At 41.7% G+C, this 17,654-nt stretch overlaps 1 protein-coding gene across 1 annotated transcript in view; it reads left to right on the forward strand.

Moving 5' to 3' along the window:
* Positions 1–17,654, forward strand: part of LOC146776045 (fatty acyl-CoA hydrolase precursor, medium chain-like) — a 449,703-nt gene that overhangs the window by 383,112 nt on the left and 48,937 nt on the right. Inside the window, exon 13 of the mRNA XM_085639114.1 lies at positions 4,453–4,525. Coding sequence (XP_085495240.1) covers positions 4,453–4,525 — 73 coding nt within the window. The remainder of the gene's footprint in view (positions 1–4,452; positions 4,526–17,654) is intronic.

Consider the following 17,654-nt stretch of genomic DNA (forward strand, 5'->3'; position numbering starts at 1 on the left):
GCGGAAGAAGTTGCGTTATTACAATTAGGGCTGTCTTTCTGCCCCACAACGGACATAAATTTTGTTGATACGCGGATCGATCTGTTCCTATTTATTCGCAAGCTTAAGCTAATGAAAATCTACAAAACAAATACCAAATCGAAAACATTGAAAATGGGCTGTACTTTAGGTGAAGAAGATTTCAATCTGAATGTTGAAGATGCTAATCTTATCCTGAATATACATCAAATGGAAGAAGATGTTACGGACCTATCAGTGAAAGAGAAAAGCAAGATACTTATGAATGCAGGTTGTAGGCCAGATGCCACGTACTGTACAGACTTAAGACCAAAGTCTAAATTCGTGCAAGAAGGTTAGGGGACGTGCTCCTAAAGGGATGTTTTGAGCTTCTGTATCCGAACTTAATTCTGAGCTGGAGCCCGTTGATACCAGTTCTTGTTGCCTTTGCCGTTGGATAGTTTGTAAGTTCCTTTGTGCCCAATCAAAACGTTTCGCGTATGTTAGGATACGACCATCAGCATAATCCTTTTTGTCACGTAGGAATTTTCTCTGTTTTTTAGCTTTTATGGTGTCTTCGTAGGTCTTTAATTTATCAATCAGTTGTTTTTGAAAATCACTAACTTGACAAAGGCTTCGCCGAAACGCGTAGTTCTGTTCGTTTGAAACAATAATAAACTTATTGTTTTGTCCTGGGTGTGCCGCTGGATTATTTACTGAGATTTCTCGGATTATATCCACACAAAGATATATATATATATATATATATATATGTATATATATATGTATATATATATATATATATATATATATATATATATATTCACTGAAAAAACCATAGGTTTCACACACGTTATAGTTAGGAATTAGCATTTAAAAAAACTTGCAAATTCACTGAAAAAACCATAGGTTTCACACATGTTATAGTTAGCGGAAATTTTACTGATAAAAAACCAATGAAATTCCCCCGTTATAGTTAGTGCAGGCAACTATAACTCACGCGACCGCAATCCTCTGCTGATGCTAATACTGTATTTAGACACTTATTTGCCCATGTCTTCTTCCATACATTTTTAGCTATACATATATTACAAATATTTAACAACTTTTCCTCAGTTATCCAAGACTTTAACATCTTAAATGTCGCAATTAAGGGGAAGGCCACACCGTGACTTGAACACCAAGATGAAGCATTATGGGTAATGGAGTCCGATTACGGATAGCACTGACAATGGAGATGCAAAGTTTGAACTCTGTGTTGAAATAATTGCACGATGCAATAAATATGGGAGTTCAGCTACTATATGTACTCTGATTGCCAAAGTGCGTGTATTCAAACAAAACATTAACATTGATGAAGGTTACTTTAAAACCGAAGGTGTGTGTGGTCCCCCCTCGCTGTTCACTACCACAGCATACTTAAGGTGGGAACAGCTGAGCCTCTGGACTGCATATGATTAAGAGCGTTGTACGCTCGAAACGCGTAATGCTGCATTCTGTGACTGCTGTCCTTGAAAATTAAAGCTACATTTGACTTAATTCTCCGAATGGTGGGCTTCTACTTGCTGCAACTGCGGTATGGTTTGCGTATGGAATATATATATATATATATATATATATATTCACTGAAAAAACCATAGGTTTCACACACGTTATAGTTAGGAATTAGCATTTAAAAAAACTTGCAAATTCACTGAAAAAACCATAGGTTTCACACATGTTATAGTTTGCGGAAATTTTACTGATAAAAAACCAATGAAATTCCCCCGTTATAGTTAGTGCAGGCAACTATAACTCACGCGACCGCAATCCTCTGCTGATGCTAATACTGTATTTAGACACTTATTTGCCCATGTCTTCTTCCATACATTTTTAGCTATACATATATTACAAATATTTTTTTTTCATAAAGACACATATGTTATCAGCAGAAGATTGCGGTCGCGTGAGTTATAGTTGCCTGCACTAACTATAACGGGGGAATTTCATTGGTTTTTTATCAGTAAAATTTCCGCTAACTATAACATGTGTGAAACCTATGGTTTTTTCAGTGAATTTGCAAGGTTTTTTAAATGCTAATTCCTAACTATAACGTGTGTGAAACCTATGGTTTTTTCAGTGAATTTGTACGGTTTTTTAAATGCTAAGTTACTTTACGCCATTCGTGGCGTGCACGCCCACTTAACGCAGTTCGTTCCGTGCGCGCACGGTGCGCTTCGCGCACCGTGCGCGCACAGTAAGCACGCGGTGCAGTTAGTGCCGTACACGCAAGGTGGGCACGCAGTGCGCTACGCGCACCGCGTACCCACGTTACGCACCGTGCGCACATGGAGGACATATTATGCGCTTCCTTGTGATAGGTAATCTGTTAAATTTAATTTGTAAGTGATGACAATAATATGCCATGCACAGAGAGTGTTTTTTTTTTTTTATTAAAAATTTTAGCGTAAGCGCACCGTACGCGTACGGTAAGCGTAATCGGCGAAATTTTCAAAAAATAAAAATTTACCGTTTTTGGCCTTGGGGGATCTTTGAGGACTCAACTAACATGGCTATGTGCATGGGCGCTGTCTAAACAGCCCCTTTATATGTTTTTTGCCTTTGTTTACAGCCCCCCCCTCAGAGTGCGAGAGAGAAAATGGCGGCCGCCGCTTCCTGGTTTCGACCGATTCGAATGTTTACTTAGATGTAACAGCCAATCAGAATCGCGCTCGCGCACGCCACCGTACGCGTACGGTAAGCTTACGGTAAGCGTACCGTAAGCTGGCTCAGATATATATATTGATTTAAAGGCTATTTTCTCAGAATCTACTGAACAGATTTACACCAAACCTACAAAAGGCACTTCCTTGACCTGAGGACTACCTCTCTGCCAAATTTCTAGTAATTCTGTTCAGCCGTTCGGGCTGTAGCCCTGTCTAAAGGTCCTATGGAAAAATGCATGGGAAAAACGCGTTTTGGGACCCCCCTTTTATCTCAGCCCCCGCTTGACGAATCCCCCCGAGACTTTCAGGGTAGAAGCGGAGCGTAGCGCCCCACCTATTTTGAGAAATTCATGAGGATTTGTCGACCGGCGCCAAAGTTATCCAAAATAGAATGTTGCAGATTTCCTATGGAAACAGGGTCCTAACTATAACTACCTACTGGTGACCGCCAGTAGGTAATATATATATATATATATATATATATATATATTACCTACTGGCGGTCGCCAGTAGGTAGTTATAGTTAGGACCACGTTTCCATAGGAAATCCGCAACATTCTATTTTGAATAACTTTGGCGCCGGTCGACGAATCCTTGCGAATTTTTCAAAATAGGTGGGGCGCTACGCTCCGCTCCTACCCTGAAAGTCTCGGTGCGTAACGTGGGCACGCGGTGTGCGTAGCACCGCGTGCCCACGGCACTAACTGCGTAAAGTGGGCGCGCGGTGCGCGAAGCGCACCGCGTGCTCACTGTGCGCGCACGGTGCGCGAAGCGCACCGTGCGCGCACGGAACGAACTGCGTTAAGTGGGCGCGCACGCCACGAATGGCGTAAAGTAACTTAGCATTTAAAAAACCGTACAAATTCACTGAAAAAACCATAGGTTTCACACACGTTATAGTTAGGAATTAGCATTTAAAAAACCTTGCAAATTCACTGAAAAAACCATAGGTTTCACACATGTTATAGTTAGCGGAAATTTTACTGATAAAAAACCAATGAAATTCCCCCGTTATAGTTAGTGCAGGCAACTATAACTCACGCGACCGCAATCTTCTGCTGATGACATATGTGTCTTTATGAAAAAAAATATTTGTAATATATGTATAGCTAAAAATGTATGGAAGAAGACATGGGCAAATAAGTGTCTAAATACAGTATTAGCATCAGCAGAGGATTGCGGTCGCGTGAGTTATAGTTGCCTGCACTAACTATAACGGGGGAATTTCATTGGTTTTTTATCAGTAAAATTTCCGCTAACTATAACATGTGTGAAACCTATGGTTTTTTCAGTGAATTTGCAAGGTTTTTTAAATGCTAATTCCTAACTATAACGTGTGTGAAACCTATGGTTTTTTCAGTGAATATATATATATATATATATATATATATATACATACGCCGGCCAAGTGTTTCTTGTCTGATAAATCACACTCTACTCTTGCTTTGGATAAGAGGACCAAACCATGCTTACCTTTGAAGTGCCTGGCATAATCTTAATGTAATAGTTGAGTAAAACAGAGCTGGCTCCCTGTGCTGAAATAGTAATGAGTAAAGCATGTTGGTGTGTTCATTCTTGAAATGGATGCTTGCCTAGGCCCCACATTTGTATTCACACTGCAAAGCTGGACATTTTAAACATATGAACATGTACTTGATATCAAAACCGAAGTAAATGTAAATATTATTTTGCAATATATTTGTTTTAAACCTTTGTGTAAAATTATGTTTTTTATCATACCCTCTCCTAGGTAATGCTACTGATGAGGAGAAGGACCTTAGCAAAGAAATGATGAAATATTGGGCAAACTTTGCAAAGACTGGGTAAGCAGTACTTAGCACTTAATGAAGGAAACACCTATTTGCTGTATTAGTATATCATGCTTAGCCTTCTGAACTCTTCTTGCTACTTGTTCGGTCTCGTTCGCACATCTTTATATATCTTGCAGAGCATATATGACCAGACATAGAAAGAGGGGCAAAAGTCCCTCCCCTTCTTGGTTGACCTCCTGGCCTTCACCTGACTGGAACTCCTTGCTGCCTAAATCCTTCTCATCAAAATACCTTAACATCCCTTTGTCCTTGGGGTCCTGACCAGTGAGTCACATGGGGAGTACTTCTTCTCATGAAGGGGAAGTCGACTGCACAGTAGACTTTATCATTCAGCAATGAGGATAAATGTACAATAGTCTTTGAGGGCAGAACTTTGCCAACATAGATAGGACAATATATGTAAATGCAGAAGAAGAATAGTTAACCCTAAGAGATGGTCTTGGATCATGGAACCTCTGCAAGTTCTAGCACCTTTGCAGCAATATGCATGGAAGTCTTTGTGAGCCAAGGTCCACAAAACCCTGCCACAAACGCAGCCTGGCTGTGTCTACTGTGCATGCTCTTTGACTGTATGCAGAGGACTCGGGGAGCAGAGCCTCACCTGTGGCTAGGCTCCTGCACCAAACCCTCTGCCAGGGGACCCAATTCTTATGTTCTTCGGCTTGTAACCAGGACCTACTCTAGCCTCCTCACAATCGGGCATGGTGCCACACTCTGAGGGGGAGAGCAGTGGGCTTGTGGAGCAGGCCAAGACATGTGGTATACTCCACTACCATGAACTGCACAACTTCGCCAGGTGCATGCAGCTTTTGGCCATGTGCTGTTCTGGGCACAGGGACGGCTTTAGCCCCAATGCCTCATGTTTAGTGTTTATTTATTTTGAGCATACATAGCGGGTTGTGGTCACAAGCCCTTGTGACACCAATCCAGTTGTGCATTGCCCTTAGCTTTGCTTAGCACACTCACAAAGAGGGCTTGGCCTCAGGTTAAGTCCTCATCAGACCCCAACCCACCGGCTCGGCTGTGCATGGTCTTTTTGATCAGTACTGTATTCTCTAGCCTTAGGGCTTGTCTACGGTCAGGCCCAGGAACCAGTGCCATCCCTCTAAACCAGCTTTGCTTGGCCTTCAACCTCTCAACAAAGGGACTGGTATCCTCTGGTTACAGTATGCCTTGTGGAAACTGCTTTTGCGCAGGTCTATCAAGTGATTCAAACGTTATCAGCAAATTGGAGCTTTTTTTCATAGCTGCCCTTTTACTTTGCTACTTCCCTATGGATCTGCAAAAATCATGGAATCTCATCAATGAATTTAGCTTTCTAATGGACTGCCAAATTTCAAGCAGATTCATCAAACAACACCTACATTATTCGAACATGTAAAGTGTTTGTCTCCATTTAAATTTGCCCTTCCATGGCAGATGTGCCTGATACCAAACACAAACATAACACGTTAAATGACTGCCAATTTCACACAGTAGTGTTCCAAGGTAGTAATAGAATCATTTAACTCCTTTTCAATTGAAACAGCAACTGCACCACATAATTTGTTTATTCAGAATGGCATCTGAAATTGTGCCAAAAAATGTAATAAAAAAAAATAAACTAATTTCCTTCCCTGTAGGGACAGGTCTCTATGCTGCACTTCAACAGATGTCATCGTATCTTGCCATTCCTGTAAAGTTGTTTTCCCCTGTGCATCAAAATGATCACTTATACAAGACTCACATGTGTAATTGTAATTAGTGGATTTATATAATAGAGCTTATCACTCGTGAGGGTATCCAGGCACTGTCCATTGACACGGCGAGATTAAGTGATTTGCCCAGAATCACTGGATGTTCAGTTGATGCTGAGACCCAAACCAGGTTCCCCAGACCAGAGTTGGCAGCTCTGGCCACTACACAACATCCTCTCCTCATACTTAATGAGTAACAAGAAAAATACAAGGTCCTAACCAATGAATAACATTATTTTAAATATTCAAACATGTGTCATGTTGTTTGTCGTCTGCTCAGACATACAAAAAGATTAAATAGTTCAAGCTCACCTCATGCCTTTTTGTACAGCTAATTTCTAAAATACGCAACTGAGTGGATTTACATCAAACCCCAAAATGCATGCCTTATGAGTAAAGTGCTACCTTCATTTTTTCAGTTGCTGTAACTGTGAGAAAAAGCTTCCTATGGAAACGAAACTGGAAAACGCTTATTTTTTTGGCAACTCCATCCCCTGATGTTTATGCACAGAATGTAAAATTTCCCAGCTATTGTGAAGGAAAGTTTCAATTCTATTAATGACACAGAGGCGAGGATTATGCATTTCTCCTTTATTTTAACTGAGCAGTCCAATTAAACAACTATGAGCAAGAATAAAGACTACATACTCCATGAGCCTTTAAAAAGAAATCATAGTCCAGTCCTCTAATAGCAATGCACCAACTACTATATTGACATTATAAACAACAAGCACTCCCTCTTTCTTTCTGCAAAGTGTAACATTATCCATCATAACTAGAATTCTTGCTTCTACTCTGCTCCTAAAAGAAATAAACAAGGTTGCAAATCACCCTTACCATACCATAGGAGTACACCAGAGCATTTTAGTACTTGAACACACCAGAATAACAGTTTGGAAACACATTGTAAGATAACATATATAAAATACTTAAACTAAGAAAGTGTCAGTTATCACTGAAGGGAGGATCCATGGCATACAAAAGTATAACTGGGAGGGATAATTCTCGCCTCCGTGCCCTGAATAGAATTTAAACTTTCTTTCACAATAGCTAGGAAGTTTTACATTGTATGTCAGGGCTGGAAGCTGAGATTATGCAAGTTTAAATCTGATTAACCACCAGCAAGATCACATTTACAATAGGTTTAAAATTAAACATCTTAAAAGTGAAGTCAGAAGACCAATCAGCCACACTCAGGATATCCTCCAAGCGACTGCTGAAAAAGAAAGGCTTTGGAAGTCATTAGACACTTGGTAGAATAAGCTACAAAAACGAAGGTATCAATACTAGCTTCTTGCATGACCCACTTCACCCAGCATGGTTGGAGTGGAGACCGCCTTAAAAGGCTTTGTTAAGGCAATGAGAAGTTGTGATGTTCCTGGAGGACGAAACTCCTTGTTCATGGTCTCATATGCTTTAAGCTGTGCACCACATATAGCTTTGAATGTTTGGAGAAATCTGGGTATTGAACCACACTAGTGTTAGATTTAGTTCTTCTCAACAGAGTGAAGGATACCCTTTCTGGGGGTAACAAGTCTGAGTGAAATGTCTAGAGCTCTAACATCTGACACATGTTTACAGGTTATGAGACATAATAAAATCACCATTTTACCTGTAAATTGCTTCCTTGAGAGAAATTCATTGTCCTGCCAGGACTTCAAAAGTTTCAGAACAAAACTAAAATCCCAAAGGAAAGAATATTTGGGGGCTAGAGGTCTCGAAAGGCTGATCCCTCTCAGTGCCCTAGACACCAGCGGGTGTTCTCCAGCTTATAGTTCTTGAAAAGGGAAATGGCCTGCCAAAATAGCTAAGCAGCAAATATTGATGGTCCTGTAAACCAGACCGTTCTCTGCTAGCTCTGACAAGAAGTTGACTATCAGTACCACTTCAGACTCCATGAGATCAAAACTCCTTCACACACACCAGCATGACCATCTATTCCATGCACATTTGTACCACTTAATTGGTAAATCTGCCCATGCTTTGCTGATGAAACAAGCATCTGTTTGTGATAATCCTGTGACCACCCAGCGTGTCCTGTAGTCTTCCATGCCATCAGTTGGAGAGTCCCCTCTTGTGCCAAGTGATGTAAGTTGCTGTGAGCATCCGTCAGCAGGTGTGGAGTCCGGGAATTAAGGATTGGAGAATCCACAGTGAGTTCCAGAAGAACTGGATATCAGACTTGTGATCTCCAAAGAAGTGTCACCGACAACATTTCCGCTCATAGAAACCTGTCCTGGGTGGTCAGCCTGCTGATCATCGAGAAGGGTGAAAATGAGTCTCCTGTGATCCAGCTGCAGTCTTGCAGGAATGCATCCATAACTTCTGCCCGGGGATCCGGGCACCTGCTGAAGAATCATGGGAGTTGATGAGCCAGACGTAAGGCAAAGAGGTCTACCTGACATGGTCCCCATATGTTTATCAGACCCTGTAAGAGGCGAGGGTCTAGCCACCAGGCACAGTGCAGGTGTCTGGAATGCTAATCCGCTGCTCAATTGAGGTTTCTCTGGAGGTATTCTACCATCACTGATATCTTGTGGAATAGACAGAATGTCCAAAAGTCCTTCGCTAGGTTCACTAGGACCTTGGAGCGAGTTCCTCCCAGTCGGTTGATACATTGTCCATTTGAGATGGATGGAGCAGGACACCTTCTATGATACAAAATTCCACACTGGGAAGGAGCCTGCCAAAAGCTCCAGACAGTTGATATGCAAGGCTTCTTCCTCTCCGGGACCAGGGACCTCCGGTGGTTATATCCTCATATTGGGCCCTCCTCCCCAGACAACTTGTATCCGGTTCTATTGTGCTGTCTGAGGCGGAACCGAATATGGCACTGCTGTTCAAGATTGAGTGTGCTCCAGCCACCAGTGGATCGCCAAACGAGCTTCTTGTTTGAGGAAAATATCTGCGACATAGTTCTGAACATGCTTGAGATGAATTGGCTTTAGTCTATGAAGAGCCATGTAGAGCAGAGGCTCTGGAAAAATGGTTTGGATGGAGGCTGACAGTAGGCCTATTACCCTGAATAAGTGACAGAGTGAAATATTTTCCTTCTCCATCATCTGCCGAAGTTCCCTGCATATCAAGACAATCCTCTTCTGAGGTGGTCTCAGTGATTGGTGAATGTAGTTGATGAAGAACTCCCAAAAAACCATCTGAACAGACGGGGTGGTCTCTGACTTCCCGTAATTTATGATTAGGGCTCCGTCTGTATCTGTATTTATCCATATTTAATTTGGGTCTTGTGGAAAAATGAAGGTGATATTAGGATATTGCAACATTTATTTAACCTGTAAATATACGCTCATGCATGAATGCCTAGTAGGTTTCAATGCTGTAAACACCCACAGAAGATAAATCAATGCACTTATAAGAAATTAAGCAAATTTCAGTAACAACCATGTGCATATTTACTGCTGTTAAAACCTCTTTCCTAAAAGTCCTTTCTTTTTTAGCCCCCCTTTCCTATCAATCCACATAGCTATTCACGTGGCAGTCCTGGCAGACAGTATTTAAAATTACTCAAACAGCAACCCAAATTCCGTTTTTATCCACATTTAAAAGTAAATACAGACAAGAAAATACATTTTCCTGTCTGGATTTATCTGTAAAAATCAGTAAAAACGGAAAACAGGGAGCCTTATTTATCATGAATCCCAGGTTCTGCAGAAGGGAGATTGTCATCTGGGGCTGTTCTCACAGGCATGTTGGATCCCGATGCATGAGGGGAATGTCATCTAGATAGACGATGAGCCTGATTCCTCTCGCTCTGAGCTATTCCATGGCCGGTTGCATTAGCTTGGTAAATCACCAAGGGGCAAGAGAAAGACCAAATGCAAGGCATGTCAATTGATAGATTCAACTTCTACCTTCAAATTGAAGGTAGAGCTGATGGGGGGGATGGGAACTGTAAGACTGACGTCTTGGAGGTATAGCCTTATTAGCCAGTCGTTTGGCTGAAGAATGTCTCTGAGCAGACACATACCCTCCATTTTGAAGTGCTGATAGAACACTCATTTATTGAATTGTCTCAGGTTTATGACTGGGCGAAAACATTTATTCTTCTTCTCCACCAGGAATAGGGTGATTAGAAAGCCTTTAGGATGTAGAGAGGTGAATGTTATAGTTCCCTTCTCCAGTAGAGTACTTACCTCTCTATCTCAATCAATCAATCAATCAGGGGGTTATTAAGTGTGCTACTCACTCGTCAGGGTCTCAAGGTGCTGGGGGGGAGGGGGGGTCACAGGTCCGTTAACCAAAGAGCCAGGTCTTGAGTGCCTTCTTGAAGGTGATCGGCGTCTGGAGAAAAGGTCAAAGTCAGCAGCCGGATCCTCTGCTGAGGAGTCCCTAGGAATTCTATCTGAAAACCCTGGACCGTTTAAAGCACCTATGCATCACAGTTATGGCTCTCCAATTTGAGAGGAAGAAGCGTAACCTGCATCCCAAACTTGCTGGGGAAGAAAGGGTATTGCTTATCGTTACTCCTCCTGAAGCATTGGAAGCTCCTCTGAAGGCGCCCTTGCTGCCTCTCCCTCACCCAGAACCACTGGAGTGTAAAAATCCCCTGAAGCTCCTGGAGTCTTGTCTTGTCACTGCATGCCTCTCTTGGTCAGTAGTTTGTGGGGAGTTACATTGTAGGACCAGCTGGGTGAGTGCCCCCTGCCTCTCAATGTCCCGCCAAAAATCTTTTGACCAAATACCTTATGCATAGATTGTTGCACCTTGTCCAGGCAGAAAAATGTAGTAACAGATTTGGAGAGCTCCTTCATAAAAGGTTCTCAGTACCAACCTCCATCTGCCACCTGGCTTGCTTCTGAGGTTGTCTATTTTGACCAAAAGTGACTTCCTGCATTCCACTGAAAGGGCACAATTGGTTTTCCACAGAATGCAGAGTGCAGTGGGCCCACCCTGAGAGGATGTTGGGATGATTGCCAGTTTCCCAGGTTTCCTTTGCCATATTGGGGTGAGTGCTACCTTCCCTGCCAGAGATGGCCTATGACATTCTGCCCTAAGACTTCCCCAAACCTATTTATCAAGGGGTTTTCTGCTGTGGCTGCTCACACATTGAGCATCCTTTGCTGCTCGGGTACAGCACGAGGAATGGGGTGAAAGTTATCATCATGTTTGAAGATAACCGGGGGGTCAACCAACCCTGTGGTGTCAGAGTTACCTGGAGGGTCGTACTTGGAATGCTTAGGGCTGCTTTCCAGCCTCCATGGTCTACTGGGGCCTAGTTCATCCCCAGAATCTGCATTGACAGAATCTTCCCCAGCGTCATATTCCGAAGGGAGGAAAGAGTCATTGTCGGGAGTATTCCCAGGATTCTCAGCTCCCTGACTATTCTTGGGTCACCACTCGTCTTTTCAAGAAGGCCAGGCACAATCTTTTGAATGCGTCCAATGGTGGAGGATGTGGCCCTTTCGAAAGAGACTTCCAAGATATCCACAAGCCCTTCATTGAGGGTAAAAATGCCTGGTCTTCCTCCACTTCCAGTATTTGCTCCTGGAAATGCTCCATATTCTTGTATACTCAGCGCCAGGTACATCTGTAAATAGATTGAATGGGGGATTAGCAAAGGTTTGTTAGAAAAAAGATCTGCCTCGAAGGAAAAACTGGCCGGGATGAATGCCAGAATTATCAGTGAACTCTGTGTACTCAAGGGCTGACAACAGGAGTTAGTGAACACTGATTTCACAAGAAAAGCACCCAGAGCCTCATAAGGAGAGACCAGCATGCCCGCTGTAACTGCTCACTGCATTGAAATGCAGAATCGCATATGAGCGAGACTCACAGGCTCCCCGCACACTTATCCTCTAGTGGCGGTAGGGTGTCAATGTAGCAGCACGGATGCTGAAGTCGCTGCCTCCATGTGCCCAAGAAATAAACATCCTGCATGCCCTCCTAGGCAGTAAAACACATCCTCCAAGGCTCTTGAGTCAATCAGGAATGTTGCACAGAGCTCTGCTCGAGGTTCAGGATGAGAGCCCTGTAGTGGGCCCTCAGGCCACATCTGGAACTACCCCGCTCCAGCGCATAGTAAGAGCAGTAGTGCTGAGATGGGGAAACTTTACAATTAACTGTTGTGCTGCAGGGATAACAGTTGTTATGAATGATTGAGACGATTTATCAGTAATGGAATACAAGGCCAATATCTAACAAACTGAAAAGACAATTAAGGAAAAACACTTATCTGACTGCTGAGCAGCAAAAAAAGATTAAGGGGCATATGTATCAAGCCCTTTTCCCATCCGCAAACGGGCCGATTCTCAGAATCGGCCCGTTTGCGAATGGGAAAAGGCCTTTTGGGATGTATCATCCCAAAAGGGCATCGCAAATTAGAGAATCGCAAAATTTGCGATTCTCTATTTTGCGATTGCACTTAGGAATCTCAAATTGTGATTCCTTAAATGCAATGTATGAAGCACAGAAAAAGTGCGAATTGGCCGTAAGTAATCGCAAATTACCACCAACTTGAAGTTGGTGGTAATTTGCGATTTCTTTGAAAAATTCACTTTTTTGCATTTTTCAAAGTGCCATGTGACGCACATACATGCCCTTAGGGCATGTATGTGCGCCACATGTGCACACATACATATTTCAGGGGTGCAACAGGGTGTCCTTTTGACACCCTGGCACCCTTGAAATTGCATTCTCATTTTGCGATTCTCAAATTGATAATCGCAAAATGAGAATGTCTTCCCATTCATTCCTATGGGCCTCCTAGACCATAGGAATGAATGGGAAGGTATTCCTTAATTGCGATTAGCAATTTGCTAATCGCAATTAAGGAATGCCAAGGAATCGCAAAACATTTGCGAATTTTTTATTACATCCCGTTTTGCGATTCTCAAATAGCGATTCCCTAAAAATCGCTATTTGAGAATCGCAATAAAGGAATTTGATACATATGCCCCCATGTTATTTCCCTTGATGATGTCAATATAGTCGTTGGTGCATGGCTATTGGTGGACTGGGTTATAATTTCTTTCTTAAGACTCATGGGATGTGTAGTCTTCAATCTTGCTTAAAGTTGTTTAATTGGGCTGCTAAGTTAAAATATAGAAAGAGAAATGCATAATCTGAGCCTCAGGTCCTGACATTTAATCTGTGGCTCTGAAATGCAGCTGGATGCGTAAAGCAAATCCAAAATTTAATACAGATTTATTCCGATTCATTTGAAATTGCCAATAATATTTGTTGTTGATGTATCAGTCACATTAAATACCAGAGGTTCTTAACCTTTTGAGATCTGTGGACCCCCATTGAGTCATTATTGTATTCCAGGGACCCACACTGAATTATTACTGGAATCCAGGGAACCGCAACAAATCATTACTGGAATCCGGGCCTATTATGGAGTCATTACTGGAAGCTGGGGACCACGATCTAAGAAGAGGCTACAATTTAAACCTTAAAACAATACACAAAAATACAAAAATAAGGATGCATCAAACTAATTTGCAAATTATGGAGTAGTTAATTTAATTCACAAACAATTATAGAAAATTCAATTTGGTATTATTTAATGGGAATTATGAAGCTTTTCTTAATTTGTAATTTAATTCTAAAAGTTGAAGCTGTATGCTAGACTGTAGCATAACACTTTGTCCTTAAGTTCCTAATGTGGGCTTTCTTTTTCTGTCTGAGCTTCAATTGAGGCCACTCATCAACTATTCGTTATTCTGTTTGCTCTACTTTGGCTGCTCTGCCAATCCATCCAAGGACACCAACTAATTTTAAGCTCACAATTTCAAATTCCTTTATATTTACAGTACAATATTTTTTGTTTTGTTTTACATTGTTATCCTTTATTTGTGTATACTTTCTTAATCTGCTAATATTTTTTAAATGTCTGAACAGTAACAGAACCCCAGGGGTCCTCAAACCACAGGTTAAGAACCACTGTTGTATGCAACAGACACATATGTAACATCAGTGCACCTATGCAGTGAGACAACGTTCTCAAAATCTAGGCATAAGTGCACATGGTGCTACCATGCTGATGCAGACACGCTAATACTTTTCTCCACAACCAGTTTCAGTCAAGTGCGGCTAGTGCTGTATAGTGAAAACAAGCTAGCCACTGTCCAGTGACCATGACTGAACAGTAGCTAATGTGGGATTCTCTCAGCCTGAAAGGAGCAGTACCAACTAAAGCACCAGTAAGCACCATTTATCTATGGGACTGAGCTGTGACCTGATTTGATCCTGTATCTGGAAAATGTTTCATGGAGAAGATATTCACTGAGGGCCTGGTTCTCAAAGGGCCTCAGAACTCGTGGCGTAGGCCCTGCTGTCATGTGAGTATTTTCATTGAAGAGATTTCGCCCTGAGTTCCAAAAATCCCCCACAACTTTGGACTTTCACAAAGGACCTTAGCACCTGTGGCAGAGGCCCCGGAGCCATGTGGGAATCTCTGAACTCAGGGTGCAGTCTCTGCAATGAGAATTCTCATTGCAGAGATTCGGCCCTGAGTTCGGAGACTTCCCCATTACTGGGCATCCTCCACCATGAGTGCTGAGGCCCTGTGTGAGGGACTGTACCCATAGTGAGAGTATCTTTTTTGATGTCCATGTACAATGCTTGTTTGATCAAGAAGCTAGGCTCGGCTTCACTTCTGACTTCAAAGCGTCAAGGGCCGGCAATGTTCCATCCTTTAGAGTCAAATATGTTTCCAATCTAAATGTGATTGAGGGATTCAACTCCTGTTGTTTCCACTCATTACTGCCCATATCAGCTTATACACTCTCCTGTCATCTTAACAGGGCTTTGCACATAATGCCCATATAGCATTTAAAACAAATTACTTAATGATAAGCTATAATAAAAAACTAAAAAAACAACCTGTATTGGTAGAAATGTTTCTAGCTGGTTTTTGCCCCACACCACCCCGCCCCCCAAAAAATTCTGCGATTAAGTCCCTGTATCAAGTTTATTTAATACTGAACAAGATTGTAAGAAGGAGAAAGTAAGGGTCAAACAGAGAGAGAAGATAGAGAAATACAAGAAAGACAGGGGGAGGTCCTTGCAGGCAGCAGATAGCGAGACCAGTGGGGTGCACTAGGCTTTCATACAACTGCAATGTCTAAAACGTCTTTGCCATATCATGCACAGATTTTAAGTGGGAAAATAATTTTAATGAGCAAATATCTTCTATCTATGTTTTATAGTATGGCAAATTGTAATAACACTCAATCAGTGTACAATTTTTAAACAATCAATTTTCTTTTTATCACCCAAGACCTTTCTGGTGCTTTTCCCTAATATACCAGGTGGCATTGACATCTTGCAACTGATATATATCAACACACAATCTGGCTGATATACTCCATGGAATTCTGGAAATAAAGAGACAGTTTGACTCTTAAGTCTCACTGTTGTTGTTAATAGTTATAGAAAATCACTCATATAGAAGGATAGAAGGGATCTCAAAACAAAATTCACAAATCATTTACAAACAATTGACAGTCTGGAACTACACCTGGCTCTTACTCCATCCATTGTAGTGAAACTGCATTTCATGCTTAGCAATGCGCTAAATGTACTTGAATTATGAACTCAGTTTTTGTCATACTGAGAAACCCTTTACCTCACAGCCACATAAATATTTGAACTACACCAAACACCATCCGTACATACAGGCTAAATGAAGGAATATTTTTCTGTCTATCATTCTATTCTAATTGGGTTTTTTTTCATCCTAGTTTACCCTCTTGTTCCTTTATGTTCTCCCATGTCATGTGATAATGTTACTGATCCATATCAGGTCCACTTAGGTTTACTCTTAAATCTTATTTCAGTGCTGGGCAGCTGTAGCACAGAGCAGTCAGGCGTAACTCAATGGAAGTGTAAAGCATTTATCTAGGCCAAAATAGTCAATAAGTAAGACACAACATACAATAAAAACCAACTCCAATTTATAAAAGTAGAGTTTTCTTTTTTATCTTCAAATAGACATCATAGCAACAGAAATCAGATGAAGGGAACAGGAGTTATAATTTTTGCAAGGTTTTCATAAATCACTGCTTTTCACTCCAAAAAGTATAGAAAAGTTTTTTTAAGTTTGTAAATCGCTGCTTTTTACTCTTTACTCTTAGCAGTAGTCTATAAACCCTGAATGTGAGGGTCCGGGGAGTCAAGGTTTCAGGCCAATCGTGATGGAAAAGAGTATTCTAAATGGGGTAACCCGTAGGACCACTGGACCCGGGTAGACAAAGGTACAAGAAAAACGGTCACAGTGGCTGACTGCATATAGATTTATGTACATAGAACTAAATTCAAAACCATTAAGTAATTTAAAACGTCACAGCACAGAATGATGACCGGAGCCTGCCGGCGGTTACTCATCAACCGTTCAAGGGACAACAAGGCGCACTTTTGGCACCCTTCTCCTAATTAATACTGAAACTGCTTTCCTGTTACAAGAGCCAACTCGGCCCACATTTTGAAAATACAGCCAGATTTTTTGTGCTGTTTCCCAATGGTGCTTCATTCCCTCCCACACTATCACTTTGAGTCCTGATGAAGACCCCATAAAAAGGATGAAGCAGCCTTTATGACAACAGGGGTCGAAACGTTGACATATTTGTATCAATTTCAAACGTGGGCAAAAGAGATGTGTTTATCTGTGCCTAGAGTGTTATGTTTATTTCGTATATTGTTTCGTCGATTTAAAGACTGGATTGGTTCTATACTATTTAGATGTATTTGAACCACATTGTCTTTCCGTTCCTTCACGTAATCACCCAACTTTCCCTGAGCACTCACCCCCTCCCTCCCTGAGCACCGATGTGTACCAATGTTGATTTATTTCATATTCATATGTTTTGATTGATTCTTTTCCTGTGATACAACATTAAATCACAGTAAATCATCTTTCTGTGCTGTGACGTTTTGAATTACTTAATGGTTAAAATTTAGGTTTATGTACATAAATCTATAAGCAGTCAGCCTCTGTGACCGTTTTTCTTGTAACTTCAATCGTGATGGAAGTCAGGGTTCTACAGATGCAAGGCTGGTCCTGGTCAAAGTTTTTCCTTTGTACTCGGAAACATTCTTTATTTATTTAACTGCGAGGTCCTCTGTAACTTGACTCCGGTCTTGGGTTCAACGTTGATGGATCAGCTAATTTCAGGGACTTCCGGTGAAGGCCTCGGTTCTCGGCAGGATCTCAACAGTGTTCAAGGCTATCCACAAACCCACAATTAGCAGTAGTCTAGGAGCCTTGGGATCAGAAATCATCATCTTTTCCTTTGGCTCACATGTAGCAGTCCTGTGTCAAGAGAGAGTCCACTCCAGCAACCGCCAAGGGTCAAGGACCCAAGAGGGACCTTGTGGGTTTTTAGAACTCGATCTCTTGGCTACACCAGCAGAATCCAGGGCAA

Source organism: Triturus cristatus, chromosome 12, assembly GCF_964204655.1.
Source record: "Triturus cristatus chromosome 12, aTriCri1.1, whole genome shotgun sequence".
NCBI classification, from domain to species: domain Eukaryota; kingdom Metazoa; phylum Chordata; class Amphibia; order Caudata; family Salamandridae; genus Triturus; species Triturus cristatus.